Here is a 23,361-nt window from a genome sequence, read left to right as displayed (position 1 = left end):
GTGACTGGGGTAATCGGGATGGGTGTGTCAGAGGCAGTGCAGTTGGCGCAGGATAGAGCAGGGTTTAGGGCTGTTGTGCATAGGGTCGCTATGAGTTGGAAACGACTCGACGGCACATAACATGAACAACAACATAAATTTGAGATCATGCATCAGTTTTTTGTGTGATTTTCATGAAATTAACACAGTAATCTTCAAGGAGATTCCTCATAGAACCATTAAGATTACCCATATGCTTTGTCCTAATGTATAAGCATAAACTCTTCTTCTGTTTGTCCTCAGCTGATACTTCATTGTCCACAAGATTAAGCACAAATCTTACCCTTCTTGTTTCTAAGGAGCATTCTAGCTATACTTCTAAAACTGACCTGTGCATTCATTCTTTTGGCAGTCCATGATACGGTCATCTTTTTACATAGCATACAAGGTCCTTCCCTGAAGTCACATCTCAAATTTCATTATCTCAAAACTAAATGTATCCCCACTGCCTGAACATACCAGCATGTCCATACTTCTGTGACATTACTGTTCTCACTGCCCTTCCTGTTCTTTTCCTTCTGGAAAACTCTTTTTAACTGCACTGTGACTCATCCAGAAACTCTTCCCTCTGTGATACCTTCCCCACAAATGTTGGGAGATCTTTCTTCCTTGTTTCCACTTCCACTCTCCTTGTATTATAATAGTCTGTTTGATATTTCCATTTTCTACCAGACTGTGAACTTCCCAATCAAGGGCATGTATATGATTCATCTTAAACCCATGGTCCCACATATTTTAGCATGAGACTATTGTTGTTAGGTGCTATTGAATTGGTTTTATCTCATAGCAGCCCTCAGTGTAACAGGAAGGACAGGCCGGTCCTGTGCCATCTTCACAATAGTTCCTTATGTCTGAGCCCATTATTACAGCCACTGTGTCAGTCCACCTCATTGAGAAGCTCCCTTTTCCTCACTGACTTTTCATTTTCCCAAGCATGATGTCTTTCTCAATGGACTAGTTCCTTCTGAAAACATGTCCAAAGTAGATGAGACAAAATCTTAACCATCTTTGTTGCTAAGGAGCATTCTGGCTATACTTTTAGAACTGATTTATTCATATGTTCTTCTGATAGTACATGTTATAGTCATTGGATTGGTTTATTGCCAACTCAAAATCACTACCTTTTAAAAAATATTTTATTCTGGCTTATTTACAAAGTTCATATACTTTTTTTTTTCTCACCAGATCTTTCCCATTTCCTTCACTCCACCCACCCATCAAATTGTTACACCTATGATTCACCCTCTGCCCTTCCAGCCCCACCTCTCTGCTTCCACACCCCCCCCTTGGATCCTCATACTCATTCTACAATGTTAGTTTTATACAATAATTGTCCTTATGGGACAATGAGTTAGTTCACTCAGCATAATGCTCTCCAGTCCCTCCAAAGTTAGGTAGTAATTAAAAAAAAAACATTGCAAACTGCGTGCTGTGTAGTCTTTTGTTGTGTGAATGTACCGTAATTTCTCTTCTATACGCATATAAAGTGATTGAAAATACCATGACTTGGTTCAGGTACATCCTAGCCCTCAAAGTGACATCTTTGCTTTTGAACACTGTAAAGAGGTCCTTTGCAGCAGATCTGCCCAGGACAATATATTACTTGATTTCTTAACTGCTGCTTACATGGATGCTTACTGTGCATCAAGTAAAATAAAACCCTTAGCAAATTCAGTATTTCTCCATTTGTTATGCTATTGCTTATTGGTCCAGTTAAAAGGAATCTTGTTTTCTTTATGTTGAGTTATAATAATACATTCTTCAAGCTTTATCAGTAAGTTTTCAGCAAAGTTGTGTAATGTATGTTGTTAATGAGCCTTCCTCCAATTTTCATGCCAGATTCTTCTTCATAAAGTAAACCTTCTTTAATTATTTGCTTAACAGAGTTTGGGAAGGGCGTACACCAGGGATGCATCCTATCTCCAAACCTTTTCAACCTATATGCAGAATAGATTATCCCGGAGGCTGGGCTCTATGAGGAGAAATGTGGGGTCTAGATTGGTGGACGATTTATCAACAATCTGCATTATGCAGATGATACAACCCTGCTTGCTGAAACGGAAAAGGACCTGAAGCACCTGCTGCAGAGGGTGAAGGACTGCAGCCTCCAATATGGATTGAGGCTCAATGTCAAGAAGACAAAGATTCTCACCACTGGACCAATTGGCAGCATCAGGATGGATGGTGAAGAGATTGAGATTGTACACAGCTTTAGTTTGCTTGGCTCCACAGTCAACACTCTCGGCACCAATAGCCAGGAAATTAAAAGACGCATTGCCATGGGAAAGTCTGCTGTTAGGGACCTCTCCAAAGTATTGAACAGCAATGGTTTTTCTCTGGAGACTAAGGTGCATTTGATACAGGCCATGGTCTTCACAATCACTTGTTATGCATCAGAGAGTTGGGCAATGACTAGGGAGGATAGAAGGAGAATTGGTGCCTTTGAGCTGTGGTGCTGGAGAAGAGTATTGAGAATACCATGGACTACTAGGAAAACAAATAGATTCGTCCTAGAAAGGGTTAAACCTGGTGGCTCCTTGGAGGCAAGGATTCTGAGGCTCCATCTAACATACTTTGGACATGTTGTGAGGAGAGACCGGTCCTTGGCGAAGGACATCATGCTTGGGAGGGTGGAGGGATGGCGCAGGAGGGGAAGGCCCTCTATGAGGTGGATTGATTCAGTGACTGGGATAATCGGGATGGGAGTGTCAGAGACAGTGCGATTGGCACAGGACAGAGCGGAGTTTAGGGCTGTTGTATATAGGGTTGCTATGAGTCGCAAGTGATTCGACAGCACATAACAACAACAACAACAGAGTTTAAGTAAGTATGGTCAGAAGATATAATTCTGACACACATTTTTATTTTAAACCTCACATTGTACCCTTTGTTCTATAATAATGACTGCCTCTTGGTCAACCATATGTTTTTGGTAGCATGTGGTAGATTCTGAATAAATGTCTTCTGGGAATTTACTCTCAGCCTTCCAAATGATCTATTGGAGGAAGCCTCATCAAAAACCTGGGATAAGCAGATGACACACCTTGCTTGCTGAAACTGAGGAGGACATGAAGCATTTGCTGCAGAAGGTCAAGAACTGTAATCTTCAATATGAATTGAAGCTCAGCATCAAGAAGACAAAGATTCTCGCCACTGGGCCAGTAGGCAGAACCATGGTAGATAGAGAAGAGATTGAGTTTGTTAACAATTTCAGCTTGCTCAGCTCCATAATCAACACTCTTCACATCTGCAGTCAGGAAATAAAAATACTCATTTCTTTGGGGAAGTCTGCTGTCAGGGCAAGTCCTAAAGAGTAATGATATCAGTCTAGGGACTAAGGACCACCTTATTCAGGCTGTGGTGTTCACAGTTACTTGCTATACATAAGAGAGCTGGACAATGACTAGGGATGACAGAAGTTGAATTGATGCCTTTGCGTTGTGGTGATGAAGAAGAGCATTGAACATACAGTGGTCTGCCAAGAGAATAAATAGAACTGCCTTGAAGAGAGTAAAACCAAGTTACTCCTTGGAAGCAAAGATTTTGAGGCTCCATTTCACATGCTTTGTGAAAGTAAGTGAAAGGCTGGTCCTTGGAGAAGGACATCATGGTTGGAAGGGTGGAGGGACGGTGCAGGAGAAGAAGACCCCAGATGAGATGGATTGATACAGTAACTGGGGTAATGGGAGTAGTGTCAGACTCTGTGGACTGGCTCAGGTTGAGCAGAGTTCAGAGCTGTTGAACATTGGGTCTCTATGAGTCACAGGGGACTTGATAGTACATAAGAATAATAACAACAGGAATTTACTAAAGGAGTTCTATGGCCTAGTGGTTAAAAGCTACACTACACTCCCAAAGGAACACTGAATTCAACAGCTGCTCCACGGAAAAGGGTGCGAAATCTCCTCCGGTGAGATTACCTGCCACTGAAAATCCACTAGAGGATCCGCTATCAGTTGGTTCTGACTCAGCGGTACACAGCAACCGCAGGATCTTACTGTCGGAAGCCCTGCAAATTGCTACTGCAAACAGTTAAATGCAGTCAGCTGCAAATAAAAGAAAAATGGTTTGGATCCACTCGGGTTCCTCAACAGAAAAGCCTGGTGATTGTCTGCAAAACCTCAGACATTAAAAACATGTGAAGTATAATTCTACTCTGACATACATGAGGTTGTCATGATTCAAAACTGACTAGATGGCAGCTGTACTGCTAGTAGCCACAGTGCAGATAACGGGATCAAATGTACAGATAAACGATAAACTAAAGCAAGCATTGAGCATTCAGTGATAAGGGCACTGTGAGAGGTACTGGATATCAAGAATATAGTCCTCGGAGAGGAGATAGTCCGGGAGAGGCTGGGCTTTCTGGAGGAGGTGGAGTAATCTGTGACATGGGCAGAGTCGTGGTTTTAGAAAGGTGAGAAGAAATGCATCTCCACTTATGTCTGTAACATCTGTATGAATCGTGAGGAAATGAACTTATGTAAAATTCTCATTATATAAAAAGCTTTTTGTTGTTGGGTGCTGTGACTTCAACTATGAGTCAGCGAGCCTCTGAATTTCAGATTTGAACCCTCCCCTCCTGTGCCATCCTCATCATCTCTGCCACTCGTGAGCCCACTGTGAAGTTCACTGTGTCAATCCATCTTGTTGAGGGTTCTCCTCCTATGCTGACCCTCTACTTTTCCATGAATAATGTCCTTTTCTAAGGACTGGCCCCTCTCATCATCAATGCCCAAGGTATGTGAGATGAAGTATCCTCAATCTTCCCTTTAAGAAGCGCCCTGTCTGAGCTCTCACCAAGGTGTTGTGCACTTAGAAGGCAGTGTCTTTTTCCTGCATTAGTCAGTTCTTATTAAACCATTTTTGTTTAATAATTAATCATAAAATAATAAATTATTAAACAGATCTTTATTGAGCATTTACCATGTGTTAAGCGGGTTTTGCCCACTTGGAATTCATCAGTAAACAATACAAAGATCACTGTACTCAGCACTTCTAGTGAAGTAGAACATACATTATAAAGTCATAAGCACTGAGGAAAAATAAGAGAGGTAAGAGAAATCAGTAGACTATATTATCATTTTGATCAGTGTGTTGAGAGTAAACTTGAATAAGATGATACAGTTGGACTAAGACTTGAAAGAAGTGAGGAAGTCAATCCTGTAGATATCTAGGTACAGAGAGTTTCTGGCTATGTTCCTAAGATGACAGTGTGTCCAGCCTTGTGTTCAAGGAACAGCAGGGAATGCCAGCATAGCTGGAATAGTGAAAGGAAGAAGTAGAATGATAGGAGATATAATTAAAGAGATGAGGAGTAGCGTTGGGGCCACCCATGTGGGGTCTTGTGGGTCAGTATGGAGACTTTGGCTTTCTACGATTATTTTTTTTATTTATACTAGCTGTTCCTCGCTTCTTCAGCATCTGACTTTCCTCATGGTACTTCCTTGTTTCTATGCCTAATCTGCTCTTTTAAAGATATCAGAAGTAATTAAGATATATCCTGCATTGACTTACATGTAACAGCAACAACAACAAAACCCTTCTATTCCCACGGGGGACAACAACCATAAGCATAAACGAAAATCAAACCCATCCATCAAACACACTGATACCTAGTGACCCTCCTCGGGTTTCCACAGCCAGCAACTCCACAAGAGAAAGACAGGCAATCTTCTGTGAGATCTGTAGCCTCTAAAAAACCTACCTGAGGGCCAACTATGGGTCAGTTCTGACTCACTGGCCTGTAATGTCAACAAATCTCTTTCACAGAATAGATGGTTGTTTCAAACTGTCAACTTCTTGGTTAACAGCACAATATATAACTTACCATGCCACTAAAGTTCTATCCATAAGCGTAGAAGGTTAGTACCTGACACATATTTCAAGGGGACATAATTTTATCATAACCTCAAAGCATGAAATTGTACAGCTCTGTCAGAGGCAAAGACTAGACTTTTTCCCAATTTATAGCCTGGTGTCATTCTACTAAACTGACCTAAGAGTGTGTTGTAAAAGTTTTATTTTTACTAAATCTTTGCTATTTTTCTTTACTAGTATATATACAAGCACACATTTATATGTGTTATATATGTTACATCTATAATTGTCGATGAAAGAACAAAACAAATGTGAGCCCTGCTCCCAGATCCTCACATGAGAGTTATAGTTAAGATTCATAGCCCTGCCCTCTTCATTCATGGATGGCAACCTCCCAAGGCCCTTGGAGAATCTTCCTGAAGTGTCTGGATGTTTGGCAACCTTCCAGGCAACTTGCCAGGACTGGGGCTGCTATCCTCTGACAAGCGTGGGAAAAGAAGGAGGTGTGGGTACAAAGGCTCCATTTCTCAGTTTAATGACCTAGTGAATCCTAGGACTCCCCTCCTCAAGGAAAGATCCCAGTGAATAGTCTCTTCTAGGAGAAGTGATGGTAGTTTTTCAACCTAGTAAATGAACGGTGTTGTAGAATTAGAAAGAAAACAGTAACTACTTTACCTATAAACAAACAGGAAAACCCATACCATTGAGTTGACTTTTAACTTAAAGCAATCTCCTATTAAAGAACTCGGCTCCATAGAGAGAGTTCAATGACTGTGATCTCTTTGAAATAGCTTACCAGCCTTAGTTGCCTATGGTTGTTATACACTGTCAAGTTGGAACATACTCATAATTGACCCTCCAGCAGGTTTTCAGAGGCTATAAATTGCAAGGGATGTATTTGCCCATCTTTCTCCTTCTGTGCAGCTGGTGCATTCAAATCACATGCCTTTGAGTTGGCAGTGTAACTCCTTAACCATGAGGCCACCAGGAACCTGGAGGGGCACTCTGTCAACTTTTCCTTTTAGTTACAAACTGACTGCTTTTTCATTTGTATCAATCAAGAACTCTAGGATTGGGGAAAAAAGAAGATCAAAACTTAGTATTGTGAAAGGGTTCTCCTGGAGACTACTTCAAATATGCTCTGGAGTGGTGTTTTATGTCTACATGGTTTTTGCTACCTTTTCTATCAGAGAAAGCAGCTACTGTGATCACATTTCAATAGATAAAAGCATCCTTTGTTTGATAGTGTAGCTAACGGGGTGTCAGTCAACAAGAAACAATAAACAGAAATTGTCAAAGAGGTTTCATAGAAATCTAAAGGAAATGGCCTATTCTGTTTTTGTCTTCCCCTGATCCCTTTTGGCTTTTCACAAATTGTACGCCTTTATTCAGCTTTTTTTTTTTTCTTGGAAAGAACATGCAGAGATAAAAGCAGCTCTATTTAACACCTCTGGATAGTCCCCTGAAGATTAGAATAATCAGAGATGAATTCCTGAAAATTATGTTTGCAGACTCATACTTGGATGCAAGGAACAAATCCCACATGGAAACGGTTTTAGGAAGTTGGTACATTTTTGGATAAGGAAAGTATCTCTAAATTATTCCTTCTGACCATATTTGGCTGTGTCTGTTTTTAGGAAGGACTATTCTGGGGAGTATACAATCTACTTGATCCCTTGCACAGTGCAGCCCACACAGGCATGGATTGACCCAGGAGAGAAGGCTTTAGCCTGCACTGCACATGCCCCAGAAAGGTAAGAAAATTCATCAGCTTGTTCCCAAGTAAAGCCTAATATTGTCTTCCCCCTGTCTTGTGCTCATTCATTCATTCAAGCAGAACTTACGAAGATCTTATCATGTGCTTTGCTCTTACCTAAATATTGAGATTCTCAGTCCTAAGAATTGAAAGTAAAAAGTTTGATTATAGAGGGGATTAAGAACAAAACCTCTGCTCCCAGGCAGTTTATAACCTAATGTCTCCATTCTAATAACTGAACAAAGTGTATAGAAGACTTTTCTGGGAGATGATGCTGAAAACAGAATCTGACATTAACATTAAAAGAAGACAATGTCTTTTTCTAGAAGCTATCTATATGGGATCCATGCAATGGCCACAGCTGCTCAAAAGATTAAAAACTAATCTTAGAGGACAATGAATTAATGTTAGTGGAAAAAAAGTTTGGAAATGAATGTGTAAATGGTTGCATAACTGGGAAATGTAAGAGTGCCACTGATTGTACTTGAATTGGTGTGTATTCTTCTGTGTATATTTTCAACAAGAAGATAAAAGTTAAACATAAATCAATGTGTAAAAATATTTATAAAGGGAAACAGTATGAGATGTGACTTTTAAATTAAGAGAGTTTGGACATTGGATTTGGTTGGAAGAGATCATTGATGACCTTGACAAAGGACATTTTCAGTGGACGGGTGGAGCTTGATTAAAGTGGGTTCACGTTAGGGAAGTGAGGAGGTGGAAGCAGTAGGGATAGATGGATGGATAATAGAAGGAATATTTTCCTTAAAAATATTGTGATGAGTGGATTCCATTTATTAAATGAGAAATAGGGAGTAGTAAGATGGTCTCTACTGAAAGAGTACAACATCTGTTATCTTCAGGTAAACAAAGGAGAATGGGCATCGGGAAGAGGATATTTCAGTCAAATGTACAGCGAGCTCAAAGCCAAGAAACTTTAAATTCATTAAACTACTCTGAAATCAGTCCTTAGGGCTTCCCAACAAAACACAATGTTTTCCTAATCCATTTACTATCTCACAATTTCATTCCTTCTTTCCTCAAAATGCTACATCTCTCCAGTCCTTACCCTCAACTCCAAGAATTTTTTGCTACCTTGTGTTCTGATTTACTGAGAAACAGAGGAAAATTCAAATGAACTTCTGTCATCGTATTTGAATAACTACTACATCCGTAAGCTCAGGGAGCTCTGGTGGCCTGGTGGTGAGGAACTACACTGCAGTTCCAAAGGCATGCGGTTCAAATCCTCCAGCTGTTCTGTGGGTGATAGATGTGCAGTCTCCTCCCGTGAGATTAAAGTGCCTCTGAAGAGCCACTAGATGGAGTGCCAGCTTTGGGTCAGTTCCTACTTGATGGTACACAACAACAGCAAACAATAATTCATCAGTAAAGAGTCCTGGGGGCACAGAGTTTAAGCACTCAGCTGCTAATTCAAAGGTTAGCCTTTTGAACCCTCCAACGCTGGATGAGAAGCTCTTCACGTCGATAAAGACTTGCAGCCTTGGAAACTCTTTGAAGGGATTCTATCCGTGAGGGTCACTGTCAGTTGGAATGCACTCAGTAGCAATAGGTTTGGAAGTTTTTTAATGCATCAGTGCATACATACTTGTTATTACCACAGTCTTTATTCCTGTTCAAAGACAGCTCGTCCACTAGCTCTAGAACTTTTTTGCCTGCTATAGAACATTTCACAAGCCTTTCTCTCTCTGAATCGCTCCATTAACCATCTGTAAAAATACTGCAGTTTCTGCTATTTTTTAAAAAAGAATCAAACAAAACCTCCCTTTTGTGCTTCATTTCTCCTTCCACACTGATTTTCTTCCCCTACTTATGTCAAAATGCCACCAGAGTGTCTTCTGTATTCACTATTTCCTTCTGCCATATCCTGAACCTAAAAGAATCGAATTTCTACGTATACCACCAACCCAAGACTGCTTTTATCAAGCCTCCAGTGATTCTCTGTCACTAGATCCAGTGGCTGAGTTTCAGCCTTCCTTTTCTTGGCTTCTTAACACCATTTAACTGTGCTGATCAGTCCTCCTCCTTCAAATACTTTCTTCTTTTGGCTGGGATATCATGCTTTGTAGATTTTTCTCCTGCTTCCTTGGCTTTTCTTCTCTGAAGTTTTCCTCATCTCTTTGTTTTCCAATAGAAGTGCCTGGCCATTTCTTGCTTGATGATTTCTTCTGGTGTTAAGATTTTAAATACAAATCTCAAGCCCATGGTCTCTGGGAAAAATATGGGCAATCTCCTCTCATTAAAATGTATAATCTCAGAAACGAGATGGAGTCACTTAATCAAAACTGACTTGACAGCCATGAGTAAGCCCAGAGATTGCCTCTAAAATTCAGGTACATATTTCAGCTCAACTACTCAGCATTTCCACTGAGCTCGCCGACCCACCTCTCAAACATAAAACTTGTTAATTCCTTATCTCCTCCACCAAAGATACTCCTTGCCCAGTATTCTCATCTCCGTTAAACATAGTTCCCATTCATGCACCTGGCATCTTGAACTTAATTTTGCCCCTCAAAAATTTGTGTCAGTTTGGCTAGGCCATGAGTCTCAGTATTATATCATTATCTGCATTGTAAATTCTAACCTCTATATTGCTAAGGAGGAAGGCTTAGAGGCCATTGTGTAATGATGTAATCATCCATCATGCTGTGCTCTTATGTGATCAGCCAATCCATTTTATGGGGACTAGAACGGAATCCAGAAGTCTTAAGTCACAGAATTATTTGGGTGTAAGGGCAGTTCCCCTTTAGGTATGGACGGCCTTGCTTGCAGAAAGTGAGGAGGACTTGAAGTGCTTATTACAGAATATCAAAGGATACAGCCTTCACTATGGATTGCATTTCAATGTGAAGAAAACAAAGATTCTTACCACTGGACTGATAGGCAACATCATGATAGATGGGGGAAAGATTGAAACTGTCAACAATTTCATCTTACTTTGATCCACAGTTAACATTCTTGGTACCAGCAGTGAGGATCAGAAGACGTATTGCACTGGGAAAGTATACAGTTAGGAACCTCTTCAAATATTGAGGAGTAATAATGTCAGTTTGAGGACTAACGTACATCTAACTCAAGCCATGGTATTTCTGATCTCTTGCTATGCACCTGAGAGCTGGACAATGAATAAAAATGACAGAAGCAGAATTGATGCCTTTGAGCTGTAATGTTGGAGAAGAGCACTGAACATCTCATGAATTGTCAAAAGAACAAGCAAATATGTCTTGGAGAGGGTGCAGCCAGAGTGCACTTTGGAGGTAAAGATGATGAGGCTTAGGAGGGGCTATTCTTTGGAGAAGGACATGATGTTTGGAAAGATGGGAGATTGACAAAGGAGAAGAAGACCTCCACCAGGTGGATTAACATGGTGACTGCTGCAATGGGCTGTAATGTGTCAGGAAGTGTGAAGATGGTACAGGATAGGACAGGGTTCAGATCCATGGTTCATAGAATTACTATGAGTCGTACTTCGTGGCACTTAAAAACAACAGTAATTATTGAATTGGCAAGTGTTATGTTAAGATATTTTCACTATAATTTTTTAAAAGGAACACACAATAATAAAACAAAAGTATGGTGTCAAAGAGTGACATAAGCAATTTGCACTTGATTGCTAATGGAAAGGTTTGTAATTAAAGCCTTACTAGTGGTTAAGTCTCTGAAGAAAGACCTTGGTGTCATCACAAATTGGAATTGACTTGATGTGAGTTTGGATTGTTTTGGTTCTCTGCGTGTGTGCAGGGTGGGAGTAGGTGTTACCAGTAATTTTGAGGAGTAGTTAGACTATTCCTCTTTAGGAGAGCAGATTAATGTCACACTAAAAACAATATCCTCTCCTAAGTCCTATTCAATAAATATTTAGCATCTATAACAAAGGGTCTTTTCACAGTCTTGACGGTGGAGGCAGGAGGGCTGCTAGAATGATACATGCAAAGTTGACCCTGATCTCAAAGAGCTCTTGTTTCTCCTACATTTAGATTTCTGATACCCATTGCGTTCCAGCAGACCAACCGCCCTGTGCCAGTTGTCTATTCTCTCAATACTGAATTTCAGCTCTGCAATAATGAGAAGGTGTTCCTTATGGATCCCAACACGTCTGACATGTCACTGGCAGAAATGGATTATAAAGGAGCCTTCTCAAAAGGTAAGTCACTTCTGTCATCTACAGAAAGAAATTCTACCTGCACTTGAGAAGCTTTAAGTCTGTCACTAGACCAGTATCTCTGCTTATCTTCAGCATTTGACCAGTTCCTCAGAAAAAATTCCCCAAGGATGGGTTCCAAAATAATCACAGTTTAACTAATGAGCAGACCAAGTTATTTCTTTATATTGTTTCATATAATATTGGTAGATATGCACTGTAATGATTGGTTGATAGAGGAGCACCATGTTTGTTAGAAGCAAGGTGATAATAAGACTTTGTTTTTCTTTGGACTTGTTATTAGAGGAAACTAATTATGATAAAAGGATATCATGTTTTGTAAAGTAGCTGGTGGTCTAGTGGGTAATGATTCATGATGTCAACTCAGTGGCTTAAGGTTCTAATCCACTAGCTGCACTGTGAGAAAAAGATGGTCACTCTCCTCTGGTGCAGTCTACTGCCTCTGAAAACCCATTGGAGGGTCCACTATAAATGGATTCCAACTCAATGATACATGACAACAACAAAGTAGTAGGTCCGGGAAAATGAAGGAAACCATTCATGAGATAGAGTGACACATGGCTATGACAAGGGGCTCAGTACACCAATGGTTGTGATGCTGGCTCAAGATTAGGCAGCTTTGGTTTTTAATATATCTGCTTTCTAGAAGCATGATGCTACATGAAGTTTAAGCTTCCAGCCTTCTTGGTTAGCAGCCAAGTTATAACCTCCTTGGTGGCAGCTAATGCCACCGCTGTTACCATGGGAAGGTACTGTCTGATGACTGAGGAGACAGCAGTTTCCAGCTGGATCCTAAATACAGTCTAACTTTGGGTACATAGCTTTCTCTTTAGTTTCTCAGTGGTAGCAGTGACACCCCTATTGCCTTCCAGCCTCAAAGGGGTGCCAAGTGCATATGCACTTCCCATTATACTTGCTTTTCTTGAAATAGTCCTTCTGCACCATTTCCCTTCAAATGTTGTTGTCTTGACTTCAAAGAGCTAGCTGCTTCTTACCTTCGGACCTATCTGCTCAAAAGGCTTAACACTTGACAATCTCACTTACACCTCCAAATTATTCATCTTCATAGCACTTTGTTAATTTCTTCTAATACTTATCAATAAAACCCAAATTCATTGTTACGGAATTGTTTCTAACTCAAAATAACCTTATAGGACAGACTCGAACAATACTACAGCATTTCCAAGGCTGTAAATTTTTACAGAAGCAGGATATCATATCTTTCTCTTAAGAAGCACGTATTGGGCTTGAATGGCTCACCTTTTAGTTAGTAACCAAGAGTTTAACCACAGTATCACCAGGGATCACATACTTATCCCTGTTTCTTATGTACTATGTTGTTATTATGAGCTGTTGAGTCGCTTGCAACTCATAGTGACTCTCTGTACAATAGCTCTGAAGCCTACCCTATCCTAAACCAGACTCACTGACTCAGACACATCTACCCCCATTGCCCCAGTTACTATATCAATCCATCTCATCTGAGGTCTTCTTCTTCTGCACTGTCCCTTTACCCTTCCAAGAATGATGTCATTCTCCAAGGACTGGTCCCTGCTGGCCACATGCCCAAAGTATGTGAGACAGAGATTCAAAAGTCTAGCCTCAAAGGAGAAACTTAGTTTCACACTCTCCAAGACAGAGCCATTTGTTTTCTTGGTGATCCATAGTATGTTTAAGATTCTTCTCCAGCACCACAACTCAAAGGCATCAATTCTTCTGGATCAGGTGCACCTTAGCCTCTAGTTGATATTGTTGTATATTGATTATGTTTACTACTAGATTTTAGGTTCAATAAAAATAGAGAATTTCATCAGACAGCAAATGTATAACCCTATACTGCCAGTTCTCAGGTACGCAATAAATATTTCTTTAAAGAATGCATAAATCAATCATTTGCTTTTGCTCTTTTAACCACTCATTCTGTCTTCTATTGTATTTAATATCATGTATTTTAATCTTTTCTCTCATTCTTAAAATTCATTTAACTCTTGTCATTCAGTGGAGGGGGGAAACCTCCCTTGGCTCTCCTCTGTCAAACACTGACCTAGATTCTCATTTTCTCTTCTCCAATTATAGGCTCCATTCAACTTTACCATGATTTTCACTCTTTCGTATTTGATGGCATCCAGACCATGAACTTTTCCAGTCTTTTGACATTTGTTTCCTCACCTGACACCTGTCATGCTTGTGCAGCCACTTTATCTCAATCTCCAGGCCTGGGTCCCTGTCCTGTCCTCCTTCTAATCTACATGGTCCTGCTCTGTTTTCACTCTTGATTCTAACTCTGTCCAGTCTCCTCTATCCTCAGGGTTAAGACTGTCTTGGCACCTTGAACTTTCTAAACAACTGCTACCTGTCAACCTTGATCTTTACTGAGCTTCATTTATTTCCACATGTTGATTACAGCTCTTCAAGTGTATGTGTCTTTAAGGCATATACAGTTGACCCAACAGAATCTAGAAGTTATGCAACAATATAATTAATATCACATGAAAGGAAAATCTTACTAAAGAATGTTTTAAAAAGGCTAAAACATATACCAACAGAAAAATACCAGAGATTCAATCCAGATTTAGAAGAGGTGTTGGCATCAGGGATACCTTTGCTGATATCAAATGGATTTTGGCAGAGAGCATAGAATACTAGAAGGATGTCTTTGTTTTGTTGACTGTGCAAAAGCATGTGGCTGTGTGGATCACAGCAAATTATGGCTAACATTGAGAAGAATGAGTATCTCAGATACTTAATTGTACTCATAAGAAACTTATACCAGACAAAGAGTCTGCCATACAAACAGAGCAAGGAAACACTGCATGATCAAAATCAAGAAAGGAGGTATCTTTTTTCCTACTTATTCAATCTGTGTGCTGAACAGATCATTTGAGAAGCTGGACTGTGAAGAAGAATATGGCATCAGGATTGGAGATTCATCAACAACCTGTGTTATGGAGATGAGATAACCTTGCTCACTGAAACTGAGGAGGATTTGAAGAACTTGATGCCGAAGATCAAACACTACAGCCTTCAATATGGATTGCATCTAAAAGAAACAAAATACTCACCACTGGGTCAATAGGTAACATCATGATATATGGAGAAAAGATTGAAATAGTCAACTGTTTCATTTCACTTGAACCAACATTTAAACAACTTTGGCACAAGCAGTGAAGAAACTAAAATACAAATTACCTTGGGAAAATCTGTTTTCATGGAGCTCTCTAGAGTACTAAAGAGCAAAGATGTCATTATAAAGACTAAGATACACCTGATCCAATCCATGGTCTTTTCAGTTACTTATTATGCATTTGTGACCAAAGATGGCAAGAGAATCAATACCTTGGGGTTGTGGAGTTGAAGAAATGTATTAAATATCCTGTGGACTACTAAGAGAAGAAAGAGTTCTATCCTGGAGGAGATGAAACCACTGTGCTTCTTGGAAGCAGGGATGTTGACACTTCGTCTCACATACTTTAGGCATGTTGCAGGAGGAGCTAGTCCTTAGAGGAAAACATAATGCTTGTAAGATGGAAGGTCAGCATAAGAGAGGAAGACTTTCAACAAGGTACATTGACACTGATTATAACAGTAAGCTCAAGTGTGTCAAAGAGGATGAGGATATTAAAAGAGAGGGCAAGGGTCAGATACATTGTTTTATAAGGTTGCTATATGTTGTAGTTGATTCAAAAGCACATAAGAAGAACTTAGAGGTGACTGGTTCAAATCCACCAGCAGCTCTGTAGGAGAAAGACCATCAACCTTCTCCCATGAGATTTACAGCCTCCAGAAACTTTCTGGAGGATTAGTAATAAGTAGGCTCCAACTCGATGGCAATGAGTTGGTTGAGGTTGAGATTTCCTACTTGTGTATCAAAGCAATCCTAACCATAGCCTCTGCAACTTTCATCAATGTAATACTCCTTGTGCCGAAAACTCAAGTGTCTTGATATTATACCCTGCTTAAAATTTCCATTTTTTCTCATCACTTCCTTCATCTGGACTACAGTCTTCAGTTTGGCAAATTTCCCTTTCCAGGAGGCTCTTGTAGCAGAGCTTTCATTACCCTATTCTTCAATCATCCTTATTTACTCAGTACTACATGGTGAAGCATCATGATAGATGGAGAAAAGAGTGACGTTGTCAATGACTTCATCTTACTTAAATCCACAATCCACACCCCTAGTAACAGCAGTCAGGAAACCTGGAAGTATATTGAACTGGAAAAGTCTGTAGTTGGGGACCTCCCCAAATTATTGAAGAGCAATGATGTAATTTTGAGGACTAAGGTACGTCTCATTCAGCCCATGGTCTTTCCAATCATTTGCTATGCATCTGAGAGCTAGACAGTGAATAAGGATGACAGAAGAAGAATTGATGCCTTTGAGCTGTGGTGTTGGAGAAGAATACTGAATATCCCATGGACAACCTATGTCTCACATACTTTGTTTTGTTTTTAGTTTACTTTACTCTATTAATTTTAATGAATGTTTACAGAGATTTTGGATTTCCATTCATTCACTGTTGCATTTTTCTCCCTGCCCACCCCTCTGCCCCCAGTTCACTCTTCTCTTTGAAAAGTAAAATTCCTTCATTGGTATACAATTCCCCCCTACCTCCTGTCTGAATTGTCTGAATACATTCCACCATGCAACCTTCATTCTGGACTCTTTTCATAACCATAATACCCAATCATGTATCGCTTTTAAACTGTTCTCTCTCTCATCTGTTTCAATGCAGTATACATAGTTATCCAGTTTTTCTCAGTCTCACTCCAATCCTGATGTCAGTCCTCTTCTACAACAGTGGTACAATGCAGTATTTGTCCTTTTGTAACTGAGATATTTCACTCAGCATAATGTTCTCCAGGGTCACCCATTTTGAATAATAAGCTCTGGTATATTTACACAATGGAATATTATGCTGCATTGAAAAACAAGGAACTCATGCAATATTATTCACATACTTTGTATGTGTTACTTGTTGCTATTTTTAGGTGCTGTCAAGTTAGGTACAACTCATAGCGACCCTATGAACAAAAGATCTGAGTTCCTCTCCTGTCCTGTGCCATCCTCATACTTCCTGACACACAAGAGCCCATAGGAGCAGTTACCACTCTGCCCAACATCATGTGCCTCTCCAAGGAATAGCCCCTCCTAGGAACATGCCCAAAGTATGTGAGGCAAAGCCTCATCCTTCTTACCTCCAAAGAGCATTCTGGATGCACCCTCTCAAAGACATATTTGTTTGTTCTTTTGGCAGTCCATGGGATGTCCAGTGCTCTTCTCCAGTACCACAACTCAAAGGCATCAATTATTTTTTTATTCATATCTCTCAGATACATAGCAAGTAATCAGAAAGACCATGGCCTGAATCAGACACATATCATAGTCAATCTGACATAATTTTTTCTCAATAATTTGGAGAGTTTCCTAACTCCAGATTTTCCCAGTGCAATGTGTCTCCTTATTTCCTGGCTGCTGTTACCAAGCAGTAGGAATCTGTTGACAGTTTCAGTAGGAAAGGTAATTCCTTGGAGAGGGACATCATGCTTGGAAAGGTGGAGGGTTAAAGAGAGGAAGACCTTCAACCAGGTGAACTGACAGTGACTACTATAATGGGCTCTAGTGTGTCAGAAGTGTGAGGATGACACACAATAGGCCAATGTTCAGATCTGTTGTTCATAGGATCAGTATGGGTTGCACTCGACTCAACGGCACCTAACAACAACAACATGGTGAGGGGACAAGCATTATCTTTGGATTCAGAGGGTTTGTTGTCAGATCCATCACAGCTGTGAAACTTGAGCACATTATTTAAAATAAGAATAATAATTGAGCTTATCTGAGTTAATAGATTTAATGAAATATTGTAAGTAAAGAATTTGGTGATATAGCAGGCACTAAGGAAACAGTTATTCGAATCCATTAGCAACTCTATGGTAGAAGACGGGAAGTCTCCTCCAGTGCTATATTACTGCCTCTGAAAACTCACTGGAGGGTCAGTTATGGGTTGGTCCCAACTAGATGGCACCCATTACCAACCAGCCAAAGTAGTAGCAGCCACAGTAGGACTCAGTACCACTGCAAATTTTCTCTATATATATTTTCTTCTATCTAGCAGGTTCTTCCATGTCTTCCCAAAAGTTCTAGTTACCCAATGCCTGCATATGTTTCATAATCCTACTTAAATATTCCTTCTATGTGCCTTACCAAGCAGATTCCTGTGCTCAACTTTGAGCTTATTTAACATATGTTTCCTTTATCATGGTAATTAAGAATGTGGGTCTATAGTCAAAGTTCTTTGGCTTTGAATCCTTATCACTTACTTGTTCTGTTGCCTTCAGCGAGTCAGTTAACCACTTGGTGCCTCTATTTCCTCATTTGTATAATTTTGAGAAGAAAATAAGTTATTACATGTGAAGAACTTAGTAGAGTATTGTATGCATTTAGTATATGTTTTCTATTTTTATACTTATTTTGCTTTTATTTCTTTTCCTCTCAGTTCAGCTCACTCAGCTTTATATTCCTTGTATGTAACAGAGGGCTTGACTATCTTAAATGCTTATTAATGCTCACTGAATGAAGTGACTTTTTGAATGAATGCATGTTTTAAGGAAGAATGGAATCATAGAGCTGTTCATGGAGCAATACTTTTGACTCCCCTTGCCACTTTCCCCCCTTTATTCTTAAAATTTGACCTAATGAAATGCCTCTCTCTTTTCAGGTCAAATCCTTTATGGCCGTGTTCTTTGGAATCCAGAACAAAACCTCAATTCTGCTTACAAACTGCAGCTGGAGAAGGTCTATCTTTGTACTGGCAAGGATGGCTATGTGCCTTTCTTTGATCCCACGGGAACAATCTACAATGAAGGGCCTCAGTATGGATGCATCCAGCCCAACAAACACCTGAAACACAGATTCCTGCTGCTGGTATGCTCGCTGTTAGAGTTCAAGGGCTGATACTCCAGGCTCGTTCCATGTCCACAGCAACAAATGCTGCCTACACAGATAAAACTCCATTCTGTATAATTTTCTCTCTCTCTCTCTTTTTTCTTTTAAATTTGTTTCTCTCTGATCAGTGAATTCTAATACATATTACCAAAAGTGATGATCATATGGGCAGCACAACAAGCTTTTATTGATGCCATAGGATAGAAAGGGAGTACATGGGTGGTGCCAATGGTTGATGCACTTGAATATTTACGGAAAGGTTAGATTCAAGTCTGTGAAAGGACAATTCAGAAATAAAGCCTGGTGATTTCCTTCTGAAAAAAATCAGGCCTTGAAAGTAATTTGAAGCAGAGTATGTTCTGATACAAATGGGGTAACCGTGAATCAGTGTCGGTTCATTGATAAGAAAGAATCTAATCCAGAGTTTCCACAAGGATGGTTCAGAAATCCCGAATATGTCCAGGATTCTATTACAGAGGCCAAAGATCAAAGCCACTTACATAATAATATGAAGCTGTTTTCCTTTTGAATACATTGAATAGAAAAAAATGTATTGATAAAATTTCAGATTCTACATTGTAACTAATCTTTAAGAAGCTGTTATCTGTTGAGTTTGGTAGAATATTTTTTAAAAAAAAAACCCAACATATATTCCTCCCTTTTTAGAATTATATAGCTGTTATGTGCCAGATTTTTTTTTCATATACATCAACCAAAACATGTCACACATAACTAATTGAATGGGGAAGCAGTTAAGAGAATTCGATTCTTTTCTAGAAATTTCACAAGTATAATGCCATATTTTTTGGAGGGGAGGAGCTAAATATAGATTCTTCCATTTTAAAAAAAGTTACTTATGGTAATTATTTTGTTTTTATTTTAAAATTAGTAAGTGTTTTTAACTCCTCAGTTTTCATTTTTAATGTAGTCAAGTACTGATAGGTTTAAACCAAAGCTCCCTAGGGTCCTTGGATTTTATATAAATGGTCTTGGGAATTCTTCAGCAGTACACATGTTTAGCCTGCTCAGCTGCTGAACTAAGGCCAGTGGTTCGAGTTCAGCCAGAAGTTGTCTTTGAAGAAAGGTTTTGTGGTCTACTTCTGAGACATCAGCTATTGAAAACCCTGTGATCTTAACCAAGTTCTACTCTGATACCTTTTGGGTCATCATGAGTTGGAATTGACACCACACAGCAGCTAGTTAAAGCATCCTGAGACCAAAAAGTTTGAGAACGGTTGGTTTAGGTGATCCTACCTTGGACATTTGATATCATAGAAACCACCAAGCATTCCCTTGCCCCCCTCTCCACCTCCAGTTCTATCCCATGAAGAATATAGTATTTGCCCTATTTGCAGATTCACAGAGAGGTCTCTGTAATACATGCTCTCCTGATACATGCTAAAGCAGAAATACAGAGTATCTCTCCCCCCTGACGATGATCTGCCAATAAAGTGATTTCTCCTTCTAAATCTTGCATCTCTTCTCGTCCCCTGGAATTCTAGGATCGCAGTCAGCCTGAAGTGACTGACAAGTACTTCCATGATGTGCCTTTTGAGGCTCACTTTGCATCTGAGTTGCCCGATTTCCATGTGGTCAGCAGCATGCCAGGAGTGGATGGATTTACCCTGAAAGTGGATGCGCTCTACAAGGTGAGCTTGGTGATGAGAATAGAAGCAAAGCCAAAGTTCCTGTTTGTAAAGGATGTGAAAAGGATTACTGCATCATCTCTGTAATCTTAATTTCTCTTTATACCATTCCTGTTCCTTTTTTTACTTATTTATCACTTGCACAAAAGTTTCACCATCTCTCCCCAGTGCAGGAGTCCTGATGAAACAGTGCACTATATGTGGTTATTTTTAGGTGCCATCAAATCAAGTACAACTCATAACAACCCATTTCATTTTCCTTTGCAGCGGTCAGTCAGGAGAACAATGACACATTCAATCTCTCTGTTTTCCTCCTCCTGCAGGTGGAAGCAGGACACCAGTGGTACCTTCAGGTGATTTACATCATTGGCCCTGACACCATCTCAGGGCCCCGGGTCCAGCGCTCTCTCACAGCCTCTCTGAAGCGCAACCGGAGGGACTTGGTGGACTCCAGTGGCCAACTGACCCTTGACGATTCCCTCATCTACGACAATGAAGGCGACCAAGTCAAGAACGGCACCAATATGAAGTCTCTGAATCTGGAGATGCAGGAGCCAGTTGTGGCTGCTTCTCTCTCCCAGACTGGGGCATCCATTGGCAGTGCCTTGGCTGCCATCATGCTTCTCCTTCTGGTGTGTTTGGTGGCTTGTTTTGTCACCAGGAAATGCCAGAAACAGCGGAAGAAAACACCCGCGGAGCATATCCTGGAGGAATACCCTCTGAACACCAAGTTAGAGGTACCCAAGAGGAGCATGGACAGGGTAGAGAAGAACGTGAACAGACAGTACTGCACCGTGCGCAATGTCAACATACTGAGTGAGACTGAGGGCGTGTACACGTTCAAAGGTGCTAAAGTGAAAAAATTGAATCTGGAAGTCAGAGTCCACAATAATTTACAAGATGGAACCGAAGTTTAATGGAGGAGACCCGAATGGATTTGGGGTTTTGTTTTCTAAAATCATTTTTATAAAAGGGGGAAATACTGGTATTTTTATAATCTTGCAGATTAAAAAGGGAAAAAAATATAGCTTTGAGGGGTGGATGGCAAACATCACATGCATCAACTCACAACTGAGCTACCTCATTAGACAAAGAACCACTGAGGCCCCCAGAGGATCTGCGTAGAGTTATTTCTGTGGATCCCTTTAACATTCTCGGCAACAGCAAAGTGTACCTTGTGAAACTGATCTTAGAAAGCAAGTAGTTTAGGCATTAGATTGGGAATTAAACAATGAGGTCAGCCCATGGAGTTCAGGACCTAGGGAGCATACCCTGGCAGATGTCTGAGTTTCAGAGAGAGTAAGTGGGATACTCAACCTTTGGTATCCTGCTTTTTCCTCTGTGGCTTTTCCTAGGCCAGTGGATAGCAGAGTTTGAATTGCTGACATTCAGATTCCATTAACGATTCTGCTAATCAGCACAATGTATATCATTTGCTTATTGTTCCCACTTGAAACTCTACTGCTTGATGATCCCTAACTATAATTTGCATCTCTAGAGTATTTTTCACCTGGGGATTTCAGAGTGCGCTAGACTAGCATCCTGTCTCTCCAAATCCCAAAATCAAGTAAGAAACCTCAGAACCTTTCTTATCAGACATTAGGCACCAAGGAATCCTCCTCCTCCTCCCAGAAGGAGAGATTGCAGTGTGGGGAATGAGTGGTCTGATGAGCTTCTCATAGCTGATTAGCGATACACCCTGGGTCCAGAGAGATGCCTTTGTTCTCTTCTGGTTTACTTATTACCATGGAAGCTAAATTAACAAGAAACTAACAAAGAATAATTCACCCCTCTCCTGCTACTCTAGGTTTTGCCCCAATCCAATACATTTTCATTATTTTACTCCTGTTTCAGGATACTTAGTGTCTCCTTGGAATAAAAAAAAAAAAATAGGAGAAAGTCCAGATCAGACTCAAATCCGAGTAGACAGATGTCCAGTGGCTCTCCTTGCTGTGGGTCACCCTGCAGCTGGTCACTGCTCCTGTTGCAGAAATTCAGGGATTTCTCTTAGAGGGGGTTCTTTTCTGGTAGCTCAGGCTCTTGATTTTACCATATCAGCACATGACAAGGCCATAAGCACATGGCTTTCAAATTCTTTTAGTATGCAGACATCCGCTGAACTATTTTGTATGTGGTGTGCTCAGAGCTTGCATTTGTGTTTCTTTACCACTTCTGTCTTATTGGCAGAAATATAAGTATGCATGTCATGTTGTTTTGAACTGGAGGCACAGTTCCATTATTCAGGAGTAAAAGACACATTCGCTTCCTGATACATGGCTACCCATAATCACTGAGCCAATAATAGAGCATTCACGCTATGTGGTATTTGTATTTGAATGATGAGTTCTTTGACAGTGTTCCAAACTGGAAACTATTATGAAAAAGCTAAAGAGAATGAACTGTGAAAGGTTTTAAGCAACTCTAACAGACTCCAAACTCCTTAAGAGAAGGACCTGTGGGAGGTGCACCTTCAATTTTTTAGCAGTGCCTTTCATGTGACAAGCACACAAGAAATACTTAGGAGAGCAGATGAATGATGTAAAAGGTGAGTGACAGAAGAATACATTTAGGGAGTGGAAATGAAAAGAGTATGGCTTTGCTATCACAAGGGCAAACAGAAGGGGGGAAACGATAATTATTTCTCTCGTTTATCTGGGTTATGAAATAAAATTCTAATAGAAATAAAGAAACATATATGGGTATGAATTTTCCAGTGGCCAACGGATGAATGAAAAGACCAGTTAGCAATGTTTTAGCAGGAGGTAAGATTGAATCAGCGAGCGTCAAGATCTAATTGGGAGGAAAGTCTAAATTTGCGTTCTGAGAGCTCACCAGCTGTGCAGGGTCTTCACCAGAACCATCTAGAAAGCTAATGCTGGTTCTTTCAGAACAAAGAAGTAATCATTTGTGGAGCAAATTTTGACTTGGCACACTATGTATACAACCTGTTCCAGGGCTGGAATACGTAGATGCT

General features: G+C 40.2%; 1 protein-coding gene across 1 annotated transcript in view; it reads left to right on the top strand.

Annotated features, from left to right (window-relative positions):
• Positions 1 to 21,915, top strand: part of FRAS1 (Fraser syndrome 1) — a 470,336-nt gene extending 448,421 nt beyond the window's left edge. Inside the window, exons 68-72 of the mRNA XM_006885294.1 lie at positions 7,497 to 7,613; positions 11,611 to 11,777; positions 18,515 to 18,720; positions 20,244 to 20,390; positions 20,711 to 21,915. Coding sequence (XP_006885356.1) covers positions 7,497 to 7,613; positions 11,611 to 11,777; positions 18,515 to 18,720; positions 20,244 to 20,390; positions 20,711 to 21,304 — 1,231 coding nt within the window. The 3' untranslated portion in view covers positions 21,305 to 21,915. The remainder of the gene's footprint in view (positions 1 to 7,496; positions 7,614 to 11,610; positions 11,778 to 18,514; positions 18,721 to 20,243; positions 20,391 to 20,710) is intronic.
• The last annotated feature ends 1,446 nt before the right edge of the window (positions 21,916 to 23,361 follow it).

This window comes from Elephantulus edwardii, unplaced genomic scaffold (assembly GCF_000299155.1).
Source record: "Elephantulus edwardii isolate Elephantulus edwardi_28Jun2011 unplaced genomic scaffold, EleEdw1.0 scaffold00042, whole genome shotgun sequence".
NCBI classification, from domain to species: Eukaryota; Metazoa; Chordata; class Mammalia; order Macroscelidea; family Macroscelididae; genus Elephantulus; species Elephantulus edwardii.
Note: the sequence above shows the minus strand (reverse complement) of the source record. Positions and strands in the feature narration are given on the sequence as shown.